Source organism: Leuresthes tenuis, unplaced genomic scaffold (genome assembly GCF_036924035.1).
Source record: "Leuresthes tenuis unplaced genomic scaffold, fLeuTen1.0.hap1 SCAF_7, whole genome shotgun sequence".
Lineage (NCBI taxonomy): Eukaryota > Metazoa > Chordata > Actinopteri > Atheriniformes > Atherinopsidae > Leuresthes > Leuresthes tenuis.
The window spans coordinates 12,416,008-12,436,002 of record NW_027325361.1 but is presented as its reverse complement, the minus strand read 5'-3'; the positions used below and the strand labels follow the sequence as shown (position 1 = coordinate 12,436,002).

The following is a 19,995-nucleotide window of genomic DNA, read 5'->3' as shown; positions in this document are numbered from 1 at the left end:
TTAACAACACAGCATTGCCCAATCAAATCAAACTGCTACCGTCCTTAATCCAAGGTCTCTCCTTTGTAATGCAAGCTACTTCTAGGACCTTCCTTTCTTCAGAGCAACTCCAGTCTCGTTGCTGGCTTTTCCCTCACACATTCCCTCTCTCTTTCCTCAACGTGCTCTGCCCATATAACCACGAACAGGCTCATAAATCCTGTCTGAAAGTTCTCCAACAATGCTCTCACAAGACTGGTTATGTTTGGGAAACGATGAGCTTGACATTGTGCTCTTGAGCTCAAGGTGTGATCACACCTACAGGTCATAGGGAATCTGATCTTCACTCTCTTCTGCATACTTCTACTTACCGTAATAGCCCCTGACTTTTCAAGCATTTCTCATATATGCTTTACCTCATTAAAATTTCCCACCTTTATGACACCAAATCAAAAAGGTCAGCTGATGTAACATGCCCAGACACAGGCTACTTTTAAATTTCCCTGCATTCCCTCACAAGGAATCAAAGATTGAGGGAATAACTCTTAGTGGGATGATAAGAAATATTTTGTAGTTAAATTAGAGATCATGGAGGCATTCATGCGTTGCGAAGAAGCTGATGGTGGCCTGCGCAAAACAGTGGTTTAGTTGAAAGAGATTTGTCAATGCAAAGCTGCTTCTCAACTTATAATGCCAAAAGCAGCTTAATTACTGGGTCAAGGGAGAAAGGGCAGAAGCTGTGGGAAGCTTTGTTGAGGCTGTTCGGCGTGTTGTTTTCGCTACATTTGTTTGGTTGTCACAAAAACATAAAACATCTACATACAAAAAACCATTATCATATGAATGTTATTTTCTCCAGTTGCATACTTATGCATGTCAGCCTCTCTATCCCACAGCAAAGATAGTATGTTTAGTGTAAGTCTTTACTCCTTACTAAGTCTGCACCCTGCCTCTCGCCCAATAGCAGCACCAGCCCCACACGTCCATGAATTGGATGAAGTGAGTATAGAAAATGGATGGATAAATCCATCCATCTATCAATAGATTTGATGTAAACAGCTCATCATAGAAAACTCAGTTCACCAGCTCATAAATTCATAAGTATATTTCATTTTTTTGGATAAGCATTTTGCCACACTCAGCTAACTGCACTACAGAAGAGTGACAATCTTTTGAATGCACACTGTCAAATGTGACATTCACAGTGAATATGTGAAATATGGATAGATGAATGATTGGAGATCAGGAATGTGGGGAAATGACATGTGAATATCTGCTCAGAATTAGCGCTGCGTAACCTAAACACCTTGGTGTTCCTGCGTTTGTGTATTCCTACATAAAAGAGTTGATCCGTAAATGTATCTTAATGTGCAAGCAACCAATAGTTTCAGGCTCATTTATAAGCAGTTTCCCAAAGTCAAATTTTCTAAAAAGCGTGAAACAATACACGATCCATAGCACAACAATTAATAGATAAGAAGACTTGCTTTCGACTCAGTGTTATTATCTATTGATGATTTAAATTTAATGAAAGATTACTTCCAACTTTTTTAAACATGAAGGCATGTTGAAATAAAAGCAGAAATCAGCCTTAAAGATTAGACATGAATGCACCCTCCGTTCATGGAAAAAAGATCAGTGTATGCTTAATTACTTGTTCCTTCTACAACAATTCTAGTAGATGCTTCAAGCCAGTTTGCTTATCTTGCAATGACAGTGCCTCACTTCATTTTGGTTTTACTCCTCTAGTTTTCTTCTTTTTTTTTTTTTCCCTGCCTGCAGTTCTCATCCACCCTCCCCAAGTTTACCCAATTCCCTCTCGGTTCAGCGGCAGGGCACTGGGTCGCGGCACTGACTTGATTTTCACACTGTTCCCTCTACAGGGCGGCACATCAAGTTAATCAGGGTTAACAACTGCGGCGGGGCCTTGCTGAGCAGGGCTCCCATCGGCTTAGCGTGGCCTGACTTGTGTGATACAGATGGGCTGGTAATCTCTCTTCGGCGTGCACAGGGAACGCACAAGAACAGGCGTAGGTGGTTTAGTAGCACCTGGTGAGGGGTAGTGCTGTCAGAATAGAACTAAAACAGTTGTACAGGACAAGATTATGCAAAAGACAGAGCTTCTGGGCCAGAGTGCTGGAGCTGAATCTGAAAAGACGAGTAACTTGGTGTGCTTGCTCCATGGAATTAAATTAAAAACAAAAGATCAGTTGATGAAATTATGAAATTAACTAACCCCGTTTCGTCTTTGTGCTTTGCTAGAAAAACAATTTTAAGACTAAGTTGTTCATGGTCTCCCCTCGGCTTGTTTATGTACACCGAGAACAGATCCTTCTACCGAGTACAACATTTGCATGTGCAATTGTGCACTCAAGATTCAGAGAAATGCATCATACACCACACTCATACAGTGCACTGTGCAGACAAGGTGGAATAAATATTCTTGTCAGGTAGTTTTAAAACTCAAAAAATATGTAAAATGGGACTGAGGTATTCTTAATCCCTTCTGTGCTGCTCTACTCTTAATGGCCACACAGTTCAAGAGCATTGAGATGTCAAATGTCAAAAGGGCCCGAAGTTGTTAGACCTAAACTCCGAGAGCTGACATTGACTGAAGCATGACCCATATGGCAATATGAAAGCCTCTGTAGCAGCTGGCTGGCTTGCACAACACAGCCAATGGGTCCCGGGCTACAGTCTATGCAGACTTAATTATTCATTCAGTTAGAAAAAGCATTACACAACCACGCTTTACTGATAAGACCAATGGTGAAGAAAAACTCTCTCTGTCATACAGCCCTGGGTGACAGATGGAGTTCATTTTTTTTCTACAAGTTCAATTTTTTACATCAAGCAACCAGAGTAAGACTCTCGACATGACCTTTAAAATAAAAGAAACTGGGACAGAGTATGACTTAGGCTTGAGATTGTCTTATATTCTACCCTTCCCTTTGGCATACCTTCTGTCAAAGTGCATCCCTCTTTTCCTAAACTATCACGCATCTTAAATGTTGCACCTTCGAAGTGACACATGTATTATTAACACAGGACTCGAGTGTTATCTCTGCAGGGACACTAAGAGACTATCGCACGTTTGTGTTGGTGCCATCATTTTGATTTGACTGTGGCTGAAACGGTTTCTGCACAAACATTAGGAATCCCTGACACGAGTGCACAAAGTGAATATTTCATGTCATGTGCAGGGCAAAAGTTCCAAAGCTTTTGCTTGAAAGCAGTTCTGTCTCTGTATTAACTTTCACAACTAGCATCATGAAAGTCTTGAAATCACTTTGAAGGTATTATTCTTGGGGGTGAAAAAAATGTGTCCTGTGAACAGGGAAAGGGTTTTTATCAAAATGGAGATATGATGTAAAAGTTATGGTTGATGCTCAAGAGTGGGACAGGTTGTTCAAGACATTTTTCAGAACTATATTTACTGCTCAACTGTTGGAATTTAAGTGAGTACTTGCAGTTGTTTCAGTCAGTTTTCAGTGGACTTGAGAATACAATATCCTTTCACAAACATTTGGATTTTTGGTGCATTTTAACCTAATTCAAGGTGTTTTTATTGTCTTAACCAAGTAGTTTTTGTAAACCGAAACAAAAAGTGAAAGGATATAATAAATAGTCTTGATTAAAAAAATAGATCAACACCAAATGAAAAAGATGATGTCCAACACAGAACCCGAACTTTGTTTTGATGGTTGATGGTCGTTCTTTTTTCCTCAAAATCTCCTCCAATTTCTCCACAGATTTTCACTGTTTGTCTCAACTGGAAATCCTGCTTTAGGGAATTTGAGGAGCGTTGTATGATTTTTGCCGTATCAGACTTTAAGGACAAACCGCAAACATCAAAACAACAAAATTCAGGAAGTCATGGGCTTTTTTCATAAAAAATATTTGCGTAAGACGAGGCTGCAATGTCCATAAAAATAGTGACAGTGACTCATCTCCACATCAACCCAACCCACTTTGTGAGGGTCAATCAGTGTTCAAGCCTGGGGAAATTAAAAAGGAAAAAAAAAAAAAATTCAACAACAAACACTGAAGTCCTACTAAACTCCACCTGCCCTTTCTAGTCGAGGTAAAATAGAGTTCACCAAAAGTTCACACGTCCATTATCGTAGCTGAGTTTGGTAGTATCGGTCTGTGATTGGAGAGAAAAGAGGAGGAGCCAGCTTGCCAAATTCACCCAGAAAACTGTTATGACACATGACGTGCTCTGCACTTTCGACCCTGATATGCGGGGTCACCGTTCGGTCAGAATGCCGCTCCCGGCCAACTGTGTTTGGGGACTGTGTGTGTGTGACGGACACAGGGACCCACTTAAATTTGAAAAAAAAAAAAAAAAAGCAAAACCCCAAAATATCCCTGTCCCTGGCACTGTGTCGTAACATCTCCGAGTCCGCCCCGCCCAACACCAAAAACAGGTTCAGCTAGAGTTCACCGTAGGAGGCCATGCCTCCACGCCGCCACGTCACCAGGCAGACGATGTGTCATCGTCACCGCAAAGCACCATGCTGCCACCCTCGTTCCTAGCTTCCTGTTGGCAAGATCACAGCGACCCCAGATGGGGCCTTGCCCACATGCTCTGAACAGAAGCTTCCAGAATGCTTTAGATTAAAGTCAATCAACTCTCTTCTAAAATGAATCGCTGTTTATTACGTTGAACTCCTTCATCGGTTACTTTTTTCCAATATGCAAAGCAATGTAAATCACTACAACCCCCCCACAACCCGACCGACGGATTAAGCGAGTATAGAAAATGGATGGATGTTGTAAAATATAAATTTCAACAATTATCATTATGAAATATGTATATAGTATAAATCAATTATTTATGCATTAACTCTTTTTGTGTCGCACATTATCCAAAGATGCTGCTTCTATTAATTTGATAAAAACTAAATAAAGAAAATTCATTGCTTACTATATTTAAGCTGTCTTCATGTTCTTTGACTTTCTATAAACATTCAAATGTATTTTGTGTCTTTCATATTGATTTTTTAAAATTCAACATTCTACTTTTTGAATATCTTATATTTTATTTGTAATTGCACACAGGTGCACATACAATTTATTTGACCAATTTTCTAATCGAGTAACTTTCTTTCTCTGCAGCTCAAAATATTTTATTTCAGAATAATAAATTATGTCTGTTCTTATGGCAAAATAGTTTTTCAGCCTGAAATTAGCCTGAGAGTTTAATAATATCATATTTGTTTATGTCAACAATGTAACCCATATTTTATTAAATAATTATTAAATAATTAAATGAATAAATGTATGTAGATGATTTGCAGCTGCAGACAAACAATGAACCCAAATGCATTTCATCAACATCATACAAAGTCCCTTAATATCTAAATAATGATTCACCAACAAAATCAAGATTAAAAACAAATAATTCACTTAAATACCAACTGTGCAATTATTTTTATTCATTCTAAAATAACATTTTACATGAAATGCACTACAAATTAAAAAAAGTCATTCTTAAATATCATATTAAAATATTTTCTTGTGAATAGCTAGTTAATATTTTCTGAAGACTGAAATAGAGGCAATCCTGACGCTGTGCTCCTACTCTCACTGTGCAAAGACACACAAACATGTACTTATATTACCACTTAACAGAATAATAAAGGTAAAGCAAATTCAATGTTTTGCTTTTAGAGAGCAATAAATAAATAAACAAACAAAAATAAGATATTTATGCTTAACAAAAGCTTCATATGTGAGCAATAAATACTGAGTTATCATGGCAAGTTATTTGTTTGTGTTTAAAATCTAAACAATTTATCTAGAGTGAAACATTTTCGAACTGCATAATATATAGCATATATGTAACAGTGCATTGACTGACTGAGGTCACACGCACGCACGCTGGGCTCAACAGTAGTGAGGATGATAAAGACTAAGAGCGCCCACATGTGCAAAAAACATGCATTACACCACAGTCAAAAAAACTCTTTATCACTATGGCACAAAACCTCTCATTAACATAAGACATTTCAATTAAAACCCATCTTTTTATTGCATTTTTACTTTTTTGCTTCCATATTTTCTTTCTGAAAAGTTGGGAAAAAAATGTCTGCAATACAACACGTAACATATGTAAGTGTTTATTTTACTAAATAAATGTCCCACTTTGTCAGTGGAACATTTATGCAAATCACTGCATAGTTAACTGGAAAATACATCGATATAAAAAAAAAAAAAAGAAATTGAAAATATAAAAAGAGAAGGACAATCGATTCAAGTACCAAATCAAGTGGGTGAGTTTGAAGGTGATAACTTTAGGTTAAGATTTTTACTCATAACTAGTGGTTTCTGGTTAAAATAATTCTACAATACATGTATTCAAGTCGGGCCTGATGCAGCTTGAGAGTTATTTTACCTTTTTAAACCTGATGAGCTGCGAACACTGCATCGTCATTTTAAAGACACGAAATTATTTAGAAAATATAAATATACACAAGGGCTAGCTGAATTACTTACAATAAAGCTAAAGGTTTAGCCTCTCAAATATCTTTATTTAGGATTTTTTTTCAGTGACTGAGAGATAAAAGATTTTATTGAAGGTTTCATTTTTCCCGTGGAACTGTCTTTCTCTAACAAAGCCTTAGGTCTGAATGGGTTAAACACCATTTTTCTTATACCGTTCTCTGTAAATGTCTTTTCTTCTTGCTCTGAACCACAGATCTCCATCTCATCAGAACTAACACACACAACGTTCCACTTTTGTTCCTACTTGAAGATAACATGATTCATTACTCGATTTATAGAAGAAGGTATTCCCATGAACTGTATGTGAAAATGTGGACACGGCCACCAGATTTGAATGGTGAAATCAATATGAAAGTATCATGAAATGGAATAGTGCAAAAGAATTATATTATTCTAAGAATTATTCTATTTTATGGAAATCATGATGTCATGAACTGATTTAATTTCTTCTGGTCAGTGTGCTGCACCTCCTTTTGAAAATAATTTGATAAATAAGCAGCTATGACACCTTTAAAAGGGCTTTCATTTGACTGGAATGGCACACTTAGGAGCAATTAGGACTGACAAGTCATCTTATAGGGAGACAGGAGAGTTCATAAACTAGAAAAGTGGAGGGAAAGACTTTTTTTTATATAATTTGGGACACAAAGGAGGCAATACATTTCCAACAGAGTCCTTTGATTGCAACTTTAAATCCATTATTAGTATATATTACTACATATGGAGACAAATAAGGATCCCTCTCATCTGATCTTATCTTAGTAATGGCTTGGTCGGTGTTTACCTGGACTAAAAGACCTTTCAAATAATTCCACTATTCAGGTTTTTCTTAGATGTAGTTTTTTTATTGTGCTTTTGAGGGTCAAAGGAAATTTCAGTCCTAAGTAAAATGTGTGCAACACACTACTTATTCCTCCGGTAGTGTAATATCTTAATAAAATTATTGTGTGCTAGTGTTAAACATTCTGGGTGACTGATTCAGAGGCCACTGTGAAAGTATTCATTCATCAATCGTATAAACCCTTTTATGTAACTTATTTTCCAAAGAAAACACAATTACATCATGTTTGCAAATATTTAGCTTTGTTGGAAAGAAAAACAGATTTGTCCCAAAAATACTTAATTTCTCTGAACCACACCTAAATTTTAATTTTGTCCAAGCATCTTATTTAATCCCCGTCGGCTGAATCCAAAACTTTTAGGCATCTTCTTTCATTTAGGAGTGAGTGTTATGTTGCATGTGCTAAAATACAATGCACTGAACATGCAATACACCTTAAGGGTACTTTCATTTAATTCTTATCTAGCACTTTCAGACACGTTGTCAGCAGGATTCTATTATTTCCATGGGAAATATGCTCTGAATATACTCCATATCAGCCCTTTAACCAGCCTTTATAGACAACTGATTTGTGTCCTGTTGGTGTGATTTCACCCAATATACTGGTCCCATTACAGACTGAAGATGCAGGTCAGGAAACTCCCACCGTGCTCTGACATAGAGAAAAATAAATAAAACAGAATCAGATCCATTATGAAGTGCTCTTTACAATCTACCTCACTGGCAATGTAAAGGTGGCTAAAAAATATAACTTCTTCGTATTAACAATAAAAACTGAACATAAATGTTGTTTGTATTTGTTAGATGTCGAACATAACTACATCTGCAGATCAAATGTATGCATGGACAAGTGTGAAAATGAGCCAACCTTTACAGCTAAAAATGGGATGAAAACATTTGGGCACCTCTAGTCAAAATGTTTCTGTTCATAGCAAAGTGTGTATATGATTTGAGTTATGTTTATTTACTTAAAAAAAAAAAGAAGAAAAAAAGGGACAATGCACCTTGTTTAAGAATACTAATTATGTTTCATCAATCAGGTTCCTGCATACAGGCTAAATTCCACATGTACTCTGCCGGGTTAACAGATTAAGAAAATTTCTTCAACGCCTTCTTCCTCATCTTCTACTAACCCTTATGCATGTTAATAAAAGTTAGACAAATGTTAAAACAATAGCAAATAAAAAGTGTTCGATCAAAACAGACTCCAAAATCACAAGACAGATTAAATTAAATAAACACAAATAATGATATAAGCCCAGAAAACATTTTGACCCATCTGCTACAGCATGTTTGAGTTCTAAAACATCAAGTTAAAGAAGTAAAATTTGCTTTTAAGCACGATAACCTTTTTTAAAATTATTTTTTCAATCTCTCGTAGTTAAAAAGGAAAAAATGAAGTTTTGACATCCTGCATGAAAAAGTAAAACAAAGTAGGAGGAGCATCAAATTGCACGTTTTTTTGTAATCAACCAACATTATTTGAAGATTTGGAGTCCATTGTTCCTGACAAAGGATATCAATTCCTGTTCAATCTTGCATGTGCTGTTCTTTTAGTCCGTCTAAGGACTACTGATTATAATTTGGTTGGAGGGTCGGAAGTCCTGCGGTTAAATCCATTGTGGGTTGTGAAGTGTTACTGGGATCTATATCCTGTCACAGAAGCTGTTTTATCTTTACAAAGTTTTCTTGGTTTTACAGACAACGTTTGGTTTTGATCAAACACCGTTGTTAAATGGGAATTACATTACAAACTGAGGAAAGGGCTTCCAGATAACAGGCTGCCATCTTTGCAGTCTTATATCTGCTTTGTGGCCATCAATTATCATAATTTGCAAAATATATAATATGTTTCTATTGTTTGTTTCTATTGTTTGTTGAAAAAGGTTTGAGTTTCACTTTATTTAACCTAGAAACATACATCACCTGACATTTTTCTAACAACGAATGTGAACAAGCCATCTCGTCTGAAATCTTGTTGAAAATGTAAGCAAGATGTTGAACTCCTTTCTCAACTCTTTTTGTAAAAAAAACAACAAGAATACACCGCTCTTGCTTCAAATTATGGCAAAAATTAGATTTTATGACTGTCATAGATCGGCTCATCCTCTATGCAGTTAAGTGCCCAAACATTTGTCAGGAAAAAATAACTCAGCAAGGCCACCACACCTTCTAGAATTGCCTTTGTCGAGCACCTGCAGATTCAATCACAGCTCTCCAAATTGTCCATTCGCTCCTCTGCAGGTTCCACCAGCCGGCTGTATGAGAAGGCCAGCATCATCTGTTTTTTGGGGGGTATAGAATTGATCTGCATTATTGTGAAATATTATGTGCTCTGAAAAGCAAAGCCAATAAATAGTGCATAATCTTCAACATTTCTACAAGTTTCTGTTCTTGTACTGCAAGATTCAGTTATTCAGGGAACGGAAACGGAGAAACCCATCAGATACATAAAAAGTACTGAAAACTGCTACAATGACATTATCTATTGACAACATTTTTTCAAATGTATTTTAGCACCAAGTTGTTTCAATTAGGCCAAGTTGTTTCAATTACAAGAAAATCAGACTTTAAACTTTGAAGTAAACTTATAAACCTTCAAGCTATTTGCTTTTAAGTAAATCAGTAAAAGAACTATTCAGTTTACTCAGTTGAACTGTAAATCCTGAAAGCGATTCGGAGTGGAATATATCTCAAAGTTTAAACCTTGCATCATGAAACTTTTCTTTTCTTTTCTGTCACTGACACTGGGGATACGTCAGTGTGTTGTACTTTCACCAGGCTTCACTGAAAGCACTGCAAACATCTTGTTATTCTAGTTTGTTCCCTAATTCAAGAGAAAAACCAGGCTGTAAAAGTCAGCATAGTCATTTTTATGTGAAGAAGAAAAAAAAAAAAAAGGAAAAAAAAGAGGCCACATTCATGCAAATTGTGCTCTATTTTCATCCTGTGGAAACTATATCTTGACCAATGACAAAAAAAAAATAAAAAAAATCAGAGTGTGCTATTTTTACTCATAAAAACATAAAATATTGGATGGGTGGAGACACAGCATGGTAACAAATAACAATGGCAGTCGTGGATAAATTAAATCCATTTTATAAATAAAATTTGGTAACATGTAAGCAACATTAGAAAGAAGCACAAATAAGGAACAGTACAAATAATTCCTTTGTAAAGTGAGATGGGCAAGAACATGTTTATGTATTTTTTTATTTGTACCATCATTTTTACCTACCGTTAGCAGTGCCAGCAGTGCCACCATCACTCCCATCATTATGTACATGTTCTCTGTGAGACCACCGGCCCACAGAGGGCCCAGGATGGTAGCTAGACCCCCCACTGAGCGACGCACTCCCTGACTAAAACCTGCAGGGCCAATGGGACACACACACTTCAGCGACAAGGCAGTTAAATGTATTTCTTAAGAAGCCTCATTCTAAGCAGTCTGTCCACCAGGTGGTGCTGTTTCTCACCTTGAGTTTTCTCAGCAGTAACTTTGGAGAAGAGGGAAACCTGAGCCACAGCCACAAATGGTAAACCCAAGACCTGCAGAAACACCCCAATGATGAACTCTGTCAGCTGCCACGAAAAATCCCCTAAAGAAAACAAAAAGTCCAACAGAGGAGAAGTATTAAAGAAAAGTAGAATTAGCTAATACTAAGATCATCTGATGATACCTTCAGTATATTCATTAATGTCCTTGACAAACTTTGTATCCTCACAGCTTAATAAAATCCAGCCAATTACCTCATGGAACATATATCCTTAAGTTTCCTTATCATTCATCTGTTTATAATTAAGTTCCCGGACTTAAACTGTGTTTCAGTGGGTATGTCATCTACCGTTAGTGCAAGAGAAGAAAGAGCTTAAAAGTTTCTGTCTGACCTAGTGGGTTAGCCAGGAATATGAGGCACCAAATACAGGAGATGTTGCAGATGGTCAGGCCAATGGCAAGGACCACTCGCTCTGCAACATGGCAGCTCAGCCAGCGCACAAACAGGAATCCAGCGATCACCACCACGCCACCAAGACAGTACATGACACTGTTCTCCAGCTCCCCAAAGCTAAAATATTTCTGCGTCAGGGGGGTCACCATGGTCTGAGGAGAGAATGAGCGACACTATCTCACTGTGTATTAAGTACATTAGTTTCAAATGCTTCATGTGTAACAATTACAGACAACCACAATCTGACTAAACAATACAAAACTGAGAAAAATGACAATCTGAAAGACTAGCTGGGGGAAGATTTAGTAAGTTTTGTCATGTGTGAGCCTATAATGTGACTTGCATGGGAATCAGTTTTTTTTAAAAACATGATGTGAAACTCTTTTCAAAGAGCTTCATGTTATGTTTCTTCACACCACAAAGAGTTTGTTTCGACGGTCAATAATACAGTATGACTTAAATGTATGAAGGAGTGCTTAGAAGTGCATGTTTCTGTTTGTGTGCCTTTGATGAACCTCCAAAGCTGTCTGGTTGAAAAGGGTGATGAACTGAGCAGCCAGCAGCACAACCACCTCTTCCCTCAGGAACTCTGATACAAAGGGAGAAGGCAGGTGGACAAAGGAGAAAGGAAAAAGAAAGAGTCAGAGGTCAACAGCAAAGTCAAAGCGGGGACACAGAAACAGTGACATAAGTCCACCATTTTTACACAAATCTATTTCTTCCAGCGATGAACATTTTGCAGTTAATTAAAGGTGCACAGATGCCATCAGCCACGTACCTCGGGAGAAGCTGGAATTTTTAAAGTGTCTCAGGTAACTATGGGTTTGGGGTGGGGATGGAGCACTGTGATTCAACGAGGCGTTGAAAGCAAAAGAGGCATGATTATTGCATTGGTTGGATGTCACCACCACTGAGCCATAGGACCCCACCAACTCCTGAGACCCCATAAGTGGCTTCACTTCTTCATGGCCTTCTTCCTCATCTTCCGTAAACCCTTGTGCATTCTCTTCTACCTTGTGTACCAGATTATCATTAGTCTTCTTCTTTTCCAGGGGTGGGAGGTCCCAGTACATAAAGACCACCGCAAATTGAAGGAGAATCCACAGTAGACACATAAACAGCTGCAAGAGGTAGAAGAGCAAGAGGTTACATTCTTCCTTTAGTGGGGTAAAAAATGGATTCAAAAGCTGAAATCTTCTTTTACTGGGAACACTGGTATATCTTATTCCTTACCCCAGGTGCAGTATATTTATTGACAATGAAAGGACCCACGTGGAAATCACAAAGCCTCAGAAAGATGTTAAATGCTGGACCTGTGTTAAACCACGATGAAAACCTGTATTTTAACCACATGTTACCCCTATGCTTTGGCAATCTTTTTTTACCCAAATATCACCATCATGACACTACAAAAACTCAGATGATTGGTGATCAGAATGCACAAAAGTACCAACCAATCAGAAGGCCAGCTTGTCGACATGCCATGACAGCTGCAAACACAGTGGCCCGGTCCTCTGGAGCAGTGCTTCTGGTCAAAAAGCCAAAGATGGATGAGCCAGCGCCTGCACCAATGCCTGAAAAAGTATTTTATCACCATGCAGGAGAATGTTGGTGATCTTATACTTGGTTCCTATCTATGTAAGCTAAGACATGGTTGTAATGTGATCTGAGGATTTAAGCGCTGGCATAAATCTTTTATTCTTTCTTTTTTTTAAAATTTTTTTTAAAGGAAATCTGACAGGCTCAGTCAGAATTGACTGTCAATACATATGAAGGAAATTATTCCTACAGCAACAAATAAATACCTTATTATGACCTTAAAACAATCACACAAGAAGAAAAGTTGCATATTAACATAGGCCAGAGTTGAATTTTAATATATCATCAGTAAACTAAAATTTAAAGGGTTAGGGTATTTATCTGGAGCTAAAACAAAGAATACAGGGACCAAAAATTCCACACAAACATGATATTTTGTACACAAAATAGTATGTGGAAATTGTTAGTATGGCGTAACCATTTTCTGTGCGAAGTACATACTGTTTTGGTAGATATGTAAAAAGTAAAGATTATTTTGTAATATTACAATTACACAAACATATTCTACAGTTAATAAAACCAGACTTACCTGCTACCAGTCTACTTGACAGTAGGAGCCACTTGGAGTAGCCCATGAAGTACATTAAATTACCTAAACAGTAAAAAATAAATAGATAAGCAACACAATTACAATTGCCACACTCAAAACTACATTTCAAAATAGTGTTTTTGACTACACAAGTTGACTGGGGTTAAAAGGGTCCCATTTGTTGGCAAAAGTATTGAGTATGGTGTTTGGGAAAGTGTGGACTCACCAACTACTTCAAAAAGGTTCGCAAACAATATGATCTTCTTTGTGGTTTGCGTTCTGTCAGACCAGTGGCCAAACAGCGGTCCCGACAGCAGACCACTCAGACTGAATGCCGACAGCGTCAGACCCAGGAAGTAAGGAGCTGCATCTAAAGTCTGTAAATATCTCCATATTGTGGGAAGTATCACAGCTGAGGACAAAGAAGGGAGGGAAATTCATATAACTGCTTTTCAGCTTATAAAGTGCTTAACTGATATGCTTTAGGACATTTGCTCTCATGCTTTAAATGAATATTTCTGTTCATGGTGGTGCGATGAGGGTGAAACAAACGGTTAGTTGATTTAATTATCTTCCAACATTTAATCTTATCATGTCAAACAGAGCTCAGAGAGCCACTTAACCGGTAAAGTTAATTTTTTGCTTTAGTGGTGTCTTTTTATCCCCACACTTCCACGTCTATTATCACATGGACAAAAGATGGCCTCATAAAAACACAACCCAAACTCAATAATGGGGTCAGGTGACACACAATAAAGCATGGTCACATAGTATTCCATAGGAAATGATTACTCAAGTGTTCTAATGATCAGGGGAATGCCATTGTGTCATTAACCCTGACAGAGACGCTGGTACGAAAGAGATAAAACTCTAAGTTAATCTAACCTAATACAGTCATTATCATAGGCACGAGTATGAATTGCAAAAAATTGGAATTTCAGAGATTTTCTTGAACCGGTCTGTATTAGTAGCAAAAAGATTGTGAGTCATTGGTCTTTGATACAGAAAAGGAACAAGAAATTTAAAGAAGTTCATCTTAATCCTGTGACTTCTGAACACACAGCTTCAAATACAGTAAATACAGCAATATCCTGCCAGAATCCCAGTTGGATGTTTAACCTTTACCTACTCCTGTTTGCAGAAGTTTTTTTTTGTTTGTTTGTTTTTAGGTAAGCATTACTGAAAGCTCGAAGTCAGCCTAATTTATCCAATCCCAAAACAGCTTCAATATGTTTGTGGGTGTCGTTGAACAGCTGTGCAGCTCGTGGTTTGGGTTTATGCTGAAGAATCGTGGACGAGTCGTCTTTCGTTGTTGTCATCGACTTGGTGCAAACAGCACATTTAGAGCATGACGCTGCTACCACCACCATGCTTATATAGTGCACAAAATCTGTGTCTTTCTTTCCAATATCAATGTTGCAAGTTGCAAACTTCCTATTAAAGACAAACCCGTTGTGACTCAGTCTGAAATCACCCATTCGCATCCCCATTTCAAAGGCACTAACGGTTTCACTTACTAAAAAGAGTAACTACTTTCATTAGCAGCATGTGTACAAACAATACGATGTTTCACTGGCACTGACACTAAGTCATCGTTCAGTGACGATTACTATGTCCTCCTCTGAGACGCAATGTCGATCTTACCATATTCCACACCGCTTAGAAGAAAAATGAGTCCAATGGTGAAGAATGTCAGTTTCTTTTTACGTCGATTATCCATCCCGTTTGGCGGCTATAAATTTTTTTGTATACTTTGACTCAGGTTCATTCTTCAATGTACCGTTTTTATTTCTCAACAAAACACCGCAGATATAATCCCGAATGCAATGCTTCCAATTAGAGGCAAAGGAGATGCGAAGCCTGTCAGTGACCAATAGGAAACGGCTTTAAATAGGAGCGCATGTTGATCCACGAGGAGCGTGCAATGCGAGCCTGAGGAGGATTCAAGACGTGCTGCACACTCCCCCAGTAGTTGAGTTTGCGACAGACAAACCACCTTAAGCACACATACATGTGAATCTCATACAAGCGCACTGGGCTGGCTCTTCCTGTCCAGCTTACATCACTTCCTGTGGTCTAAAGATAGCTGTCACTTTGACAATCACAACATATGAACTCACGCTCACCCTCCTGGCTTTAATAATGGCCGCTCATGTCAGATTATTTTTGTTTAGATGCTGATCCATTTAAATGCAATGTCCTTTTCCGCGAATTTCTATATTCATTATCTTCAACCCTTTGGGTTTAACCTAAATGGGACAGTTGAATTACATAGCATGAAGTCAGAGGCATTGTAAAACTACACAAAAACAGAAAAAATAATTCTAGTATATAGAGGAATTTTGTTTTGAAGATATGTGAATCTTAACAACTCTTACTGTGACCTCACACAGCCTCACAGTATGACTATCTGACATGTTGTTTGTGCTAAACAAGGACTGTCAAAACTCAAATTCCATTTAAAGATGTGATAAATCTGACTGTGGTCTATGGATGATGTTTCTATAAAAAAAAATGTAATCCAACACTATGTAGCTGCAAACTTATTCTGCAGAGTCAGTACTCATCAGGAGTCTTTGTGAGTCATTTGTATTTTGCTTCCCCGTCCTGTGACATTCATTACCACCAACTTTGAGAGGCCTGTTTTGTGCACAAAAGCTGCTTCTTTGCCCCTAATTCAATTGTATGTCCCCCGAGTGCACACATTTTAATTTGCTGGCATCTCGTTTCCAGCAGCATGTCTGGAATTAAAGTCCAGTCAGTGAGCTGGGACTGAAATACAAATGTCAGTTCCAGATGGGCTGGGAAGTTTTCTGAAATGCAACAAAATCTTTAATCTGTTATTTTCAAATCCATTTAACCTTTATCTATGAGATAAACATTCAATGAAAGTGTCACCAAACATCTACAGTGCATAATACTGTAAAAGGAGAATAAACAGAGCACACCTTGTGTAAACACACTTTACACAAATTAAACTATGTTTTTCATCCCATATGTAAAGGACGATCCGCTAGGCCACGGCCATCCCAACATTTAGGAAGTACGTAAAGTCCACGGCTCCATCGTGTTACAGATGTGAACCCTCCGGCAATGCTGTGTGGAAAATATACATTTCACTGCGATCGATTTAGCCACGTGGGCTTGGTAGTAACATCCAGAAATGTATCTGAAACTGCACTATGTAAAGAGGGAGTCACGTATCAACATGTTACAAGAATGCCATTGAGTTCTGTGGACACTCCAGCTCACCGCAGATACATAGAAAACCGGTTTTCAGATGAGTGCATTTCAGCTTGCCTCTGGGGAAAAATAGACACCAAGTTCAACGTCCATGGCATGGATGACTTGCACAATCATGTGTGAAAGTACCATTGATGCAGAGGTGAATATTACACTTTTGGAGACATTTTTCCCTGGAGGTCCCAGGTTATTCCAGCAGGACAATGTCACACCTCATGCTGCTCAACTTGTAAACGGCATGGCTTCACACACACAACCACACAGTGTACCTGCTTAACTGGTCTTCCTGCAACTCATTGTCGTCTCCTTTTGAAAATGCACGGTGGAGTTATCAGATGACTACAACAACAAACTGCTGAAATGTTGTAGTCCGCAATAATGGGCACATAATTCTCTGAACAGTCCTCAGTTCCTAAAAAATTAAATAACAATAATAAACATGCCTTTTCTTTTTTATATACAACCAGAGAAAATGATTTTCTTTTTTGTTTCTGTTTGAAACAATGTTTTAGAATATTAACATTTTTTGTTGCTTTTTACTATTCCACCTGCTCTGGAAGAGGTCAATAGATGGCTAAATAAGACAGTAGTTGCGGATTCTGAAAATGTTACATATTTTTGTCCTCATATTTACAAGTTTTCACTGAAATTGTAATGAGTCATCCAGGTCCAACAGGACTATCCCGGGCGTGCACACAGCTTTCCGGTTTCATCATGTCACAAATGGACTCCACATTCTTCCAAAGCCAATCTGCATGGATGGAAGAAAGCCTACAGTAATAAGCAATAATAGTAAATAAATAATTTTGTAAAATAACAAAAAAATAATCAAAGCTGACAATCTCAATCATTTTGTATAAAAGAAATCTTTATTTACAGTTTGCCGCAGTTCTTATGGGTCACAGACTTCAGTCTGTATTCCATCTCCTTGGAGGAACCATTGTGAATCAACAGTGTAAAAAAAAGAAAATGTCCAATAATGAATCCATGTATTCTGTCTGCACGTTGCTCAAATGCACCAGATTTAGCTTTCTGAATGTTTTGGTCACCAGTTTTCTATGTTTTTGAGGTTAGCAGTGATGGTGGGAGAAATGAGGCGTTTGGGTGAGGACACTGAGGTTTAGAAGGCAAGCTTCTTCATGAGTAGGTAGACCCTGGAGTCCACCTCAAAACCGTGAAGGTTGTTGGCGTCTCCCTGCAGTCTCATGAGGAGACCTCCATAAGACACATAGGCAGAACTGAAAGATAAACAATGGAAATAGATTATGACAAAGAAACAGCTAATTCAAGTAGTACCCACAAAAGAACTAAAAACACCTAATTTTCAAATGATTTCCCCCTTCAGTCATGTGCGCTAATGGACTTACAGGCGTGTGGCAGCTTCTGTTGATGTCTCATCGCCTTCAATTTTGTAGACCTTTCCATACATCACATAGTCAAACTGGTCAGCCCTAAATATCATCAAATGAAAGCACAAATCTCAAACATAAACTGTGTACAATTTGGGATGAAAAATGGTTCATGATGCATTTCATACATCAAAACATTAAATGTCTCACCTCGATGGTCGATCATCCTGAGGATTGTACTCTCCATCATCTGGTGTTCCATCTTCATATAGCGTGCTGGCAATCACCAGTCTGAACTTATCACCTAATTTAAATAAAAAAGAAACTGTAAAACACGCTAGATATACAATATGGATGTGATTGTGCGCATGGATGTTAAGTTTTTGCTGCATGATACTTTATTTAATGGTTTACTCATAACTAAATCCAGTTTGAAAAAGCTAAGCAATGCTGGAAAGCCAGGCTACATGAGTGAAAGTCAACTGAAGCAACAGACAGTAAGGTGCATCCAGAACAATTACTGAACATCTTGCCTAAAAGTGGCACAATAGCTTTACTTATAAAATGCAATCATTTATATGAAATAGTATATATAAATCTGTTAAACAACAACATGCATGCACAAAAGAGTTACTGTCTTACCTAGATCAACAGGGTAGATCTGAATGTTCACATCCAAGATGAGGTCCATCTTGAAAGACTCACTTTCACAATGTAGACGAGACACTGCAGCAAACATAATCTGGATTAGTCCATGCAGGTTTTTAAGTTTAGCCGAAAACCACTTTGGCTGCATAATAACCAAACATACACCTATTAGCCATAACATTAACATTGTCACCCTTGTATCATTAAAACAGCAGCTATGAGCTGAATGGGACCTCAGAATGGGGGGGTGGGGTCTTAGTTTGTAACTACATTGCTTGGATGGTGCACGTCTCAAAGCAAAATCTGCATGAAAGGCTTGTCTGCAGAACGTTCCCCTGTAAAATGATGATCAGTTTTATTCAGGTCACTTATTTACTTCTGTGGCTTTAATGGTATGACTCACTGATGTAAATACAACACACTGAACAAATAAAGAGGAAAGAGGCAACAGATAATAAGAATGGCTGAGATGTAGCTAATAGAAGCATGCCAGGCTATAGCTGTGGTCTGGTGTCAAAACATCCCCACTTTACGAAAGCTTATTTCATTATTACATGACACACCTCTGTCAAACTTCTTGCCATCTGGATCGATGTCTTTTACATCAAAGATATCTTCAAACAGAATTCCAGCCATCTGTGATCCACTGTGTTAACTTGTAAAGGGGAAAAAAGAAGATAAATAAGTAAATGAGAAACAAAAGTATCTTTATTAGATTACTAGGATTTGAGGACATCAATAAAAAGAGAAATATCTGCAGAAATAACAATTAACATAAAGGTATTACATAACAAGACTAAACTAACAACAATGTAGACTAAAAATGCGTGGGCTACTCTGTTCATAACCATGTCGAACTAGAAAAGCAACACAAATGGGAAATTATCTCAAAGTCTGTATTTCACCTTTAACAAAGTTTTAATGTTACAGACTCATGACGCTATATTAAAACAAAAAGTCTGCCTGAACTGTCTAAATTAGTTTGCAAAAGTAAAAGGTCTCCTCATACAAAAACTACAACTTCAACAGTGCTTCCTCGTAGTTAGCCTAATCTGGCTAACTATTAGCTTTAGTTTACTGTCAACATAATCTCCCATTCTTACCACAAATTATGTTCTTGTATTGCAAACTCAATGGCGTCACGGTCAGTCAGTTTCGGAGACAATAAATGTATAGCTTAAGCGATAGATTTGTTATTCGGATGTAAATTCATTCATTGCTATCTGAAACAGACTGTACCGCCCAGAAACAATGTGCTCAACCTTTGACATCGAAACTGCTTCCGGTTGAATTATCGTTGACGATCACCTCTCATTTTGCTTTGAAACCACTTTATCTAAAAAAAAA

General features: G+C 37.8%; 2 protein-coding genes across 2 annotated transcripts; both read right to left on the bottom strand.

Moving 5' to 3' along the window:
- Window positions 1-5,455: 5,455 nt before the first annotated feature.
- Window positions 5,456-15,423, bottom strand: mfsd8l1 (major facilitator superfamily domain containing 8-like 1). The gene is made up of 12 exons (XM_072389342.1): window positions 15,053-15,423; window positions 13,635-13,820; window positions 13,409-13,471; window positions 12,735-12,854; window positions 12,514-12,593; window positions 12,059-12,401; window positions 11,796-11,869; window positions 11,219-11,432; window positions 10,807-10,929; window positions 10,569-10,699; window positions 9,500-9,611; window positions 5,456-7,982 (listed from the first exon to the last, which is right to left on the bottom strand). Exons 1-11 carry the CDS (start codon window positions 15,126-15,128, stop codon window positions 9,534-9,536), a joined length of 1,488 nt encoding a protein of 495 aa, XP_072245443.1. The 5' UTR covers window positions 15,129-15,423; the 3' UTR covers window positions 5,456-7,982; window positions 9,500-9,533.
- A 2,074-nt stretch (window positions 15,424-17,497) lies between these two features.
- On the bottom strand, window positions 17,498-19,918 carry polr2h (RNA polymerase II, I and III subunit H). The gene is made up of 6 exons (XM_072388677.1): window positions 19,752-19,918; window positions 19,212-19,303; window positions 18,643-18,726; window positions 18,211-18,304; window positions 18,019-18,102; window positions 17,498-17,889 (listed from the first exon to the last, which is right to left on the bottom strand). Exons 2-6 carry the CDS (start codon window positions 19,282-19,284, stop codon window positions 17,772-17,774), a joined length of 453 nt encoding a protein of 150 aa, XP_072244778.1. The 5' UTR covers window positions 19,285-19,303; window positions 19,752-19,918; the 3' UTR covers window positions 17,498-17,771.
- Window positions 19,919-19,995: the final 77 nt, after the last annotated feature.

Excerpts from the sequence above, each read along its gene's own strand:
- mfsd8l1 (XM_072389342.1), bottom strand. The coding sequence starts at position 15,128 with ATGGATAATCGACGTAAAAAGAAACTGACATTCTTCACCATTGGACTC. Across the intron at positions 12,402-12,513 it reads ATAAATATACTGCACCTGGG|CTGTTTATGTGTCTACTGTG; the intron begins GTAAGGAATAAG and ends TACCTCTTGCAG. Across the intron at positions 11,870-12,058 it reads AAATTCCAGCTTCTCCCGAG|AGTTCCTGAGGGAAGAGGTG; the intron begins GTACGTGGCTGA and ends CCTTTGTATCAG.
- polr2h (XM_072388677.1), bottom strand. The coding sequence starts at position 19,284 with ATGGCTGGAATTCTGTTTGAAGATATCTTTGATGTAAAAGACATCGAT. Across the intron at positions 18,727-19,211 it reads TGGCAAGAAGTTTGACAGAG|TGTCTCGTCTACATTGTGAA; the intron begins GTGTGTCATGTA and ends TGTTTGCTGCAG. Across the intron at positions 18,305-18,642 it reads GATCTACCCTGTTGATCTAG|GTGATAAGTTCAGACTGGTG; the intron begins GTAAGACAGTAA and ends TATTTAAATTAG.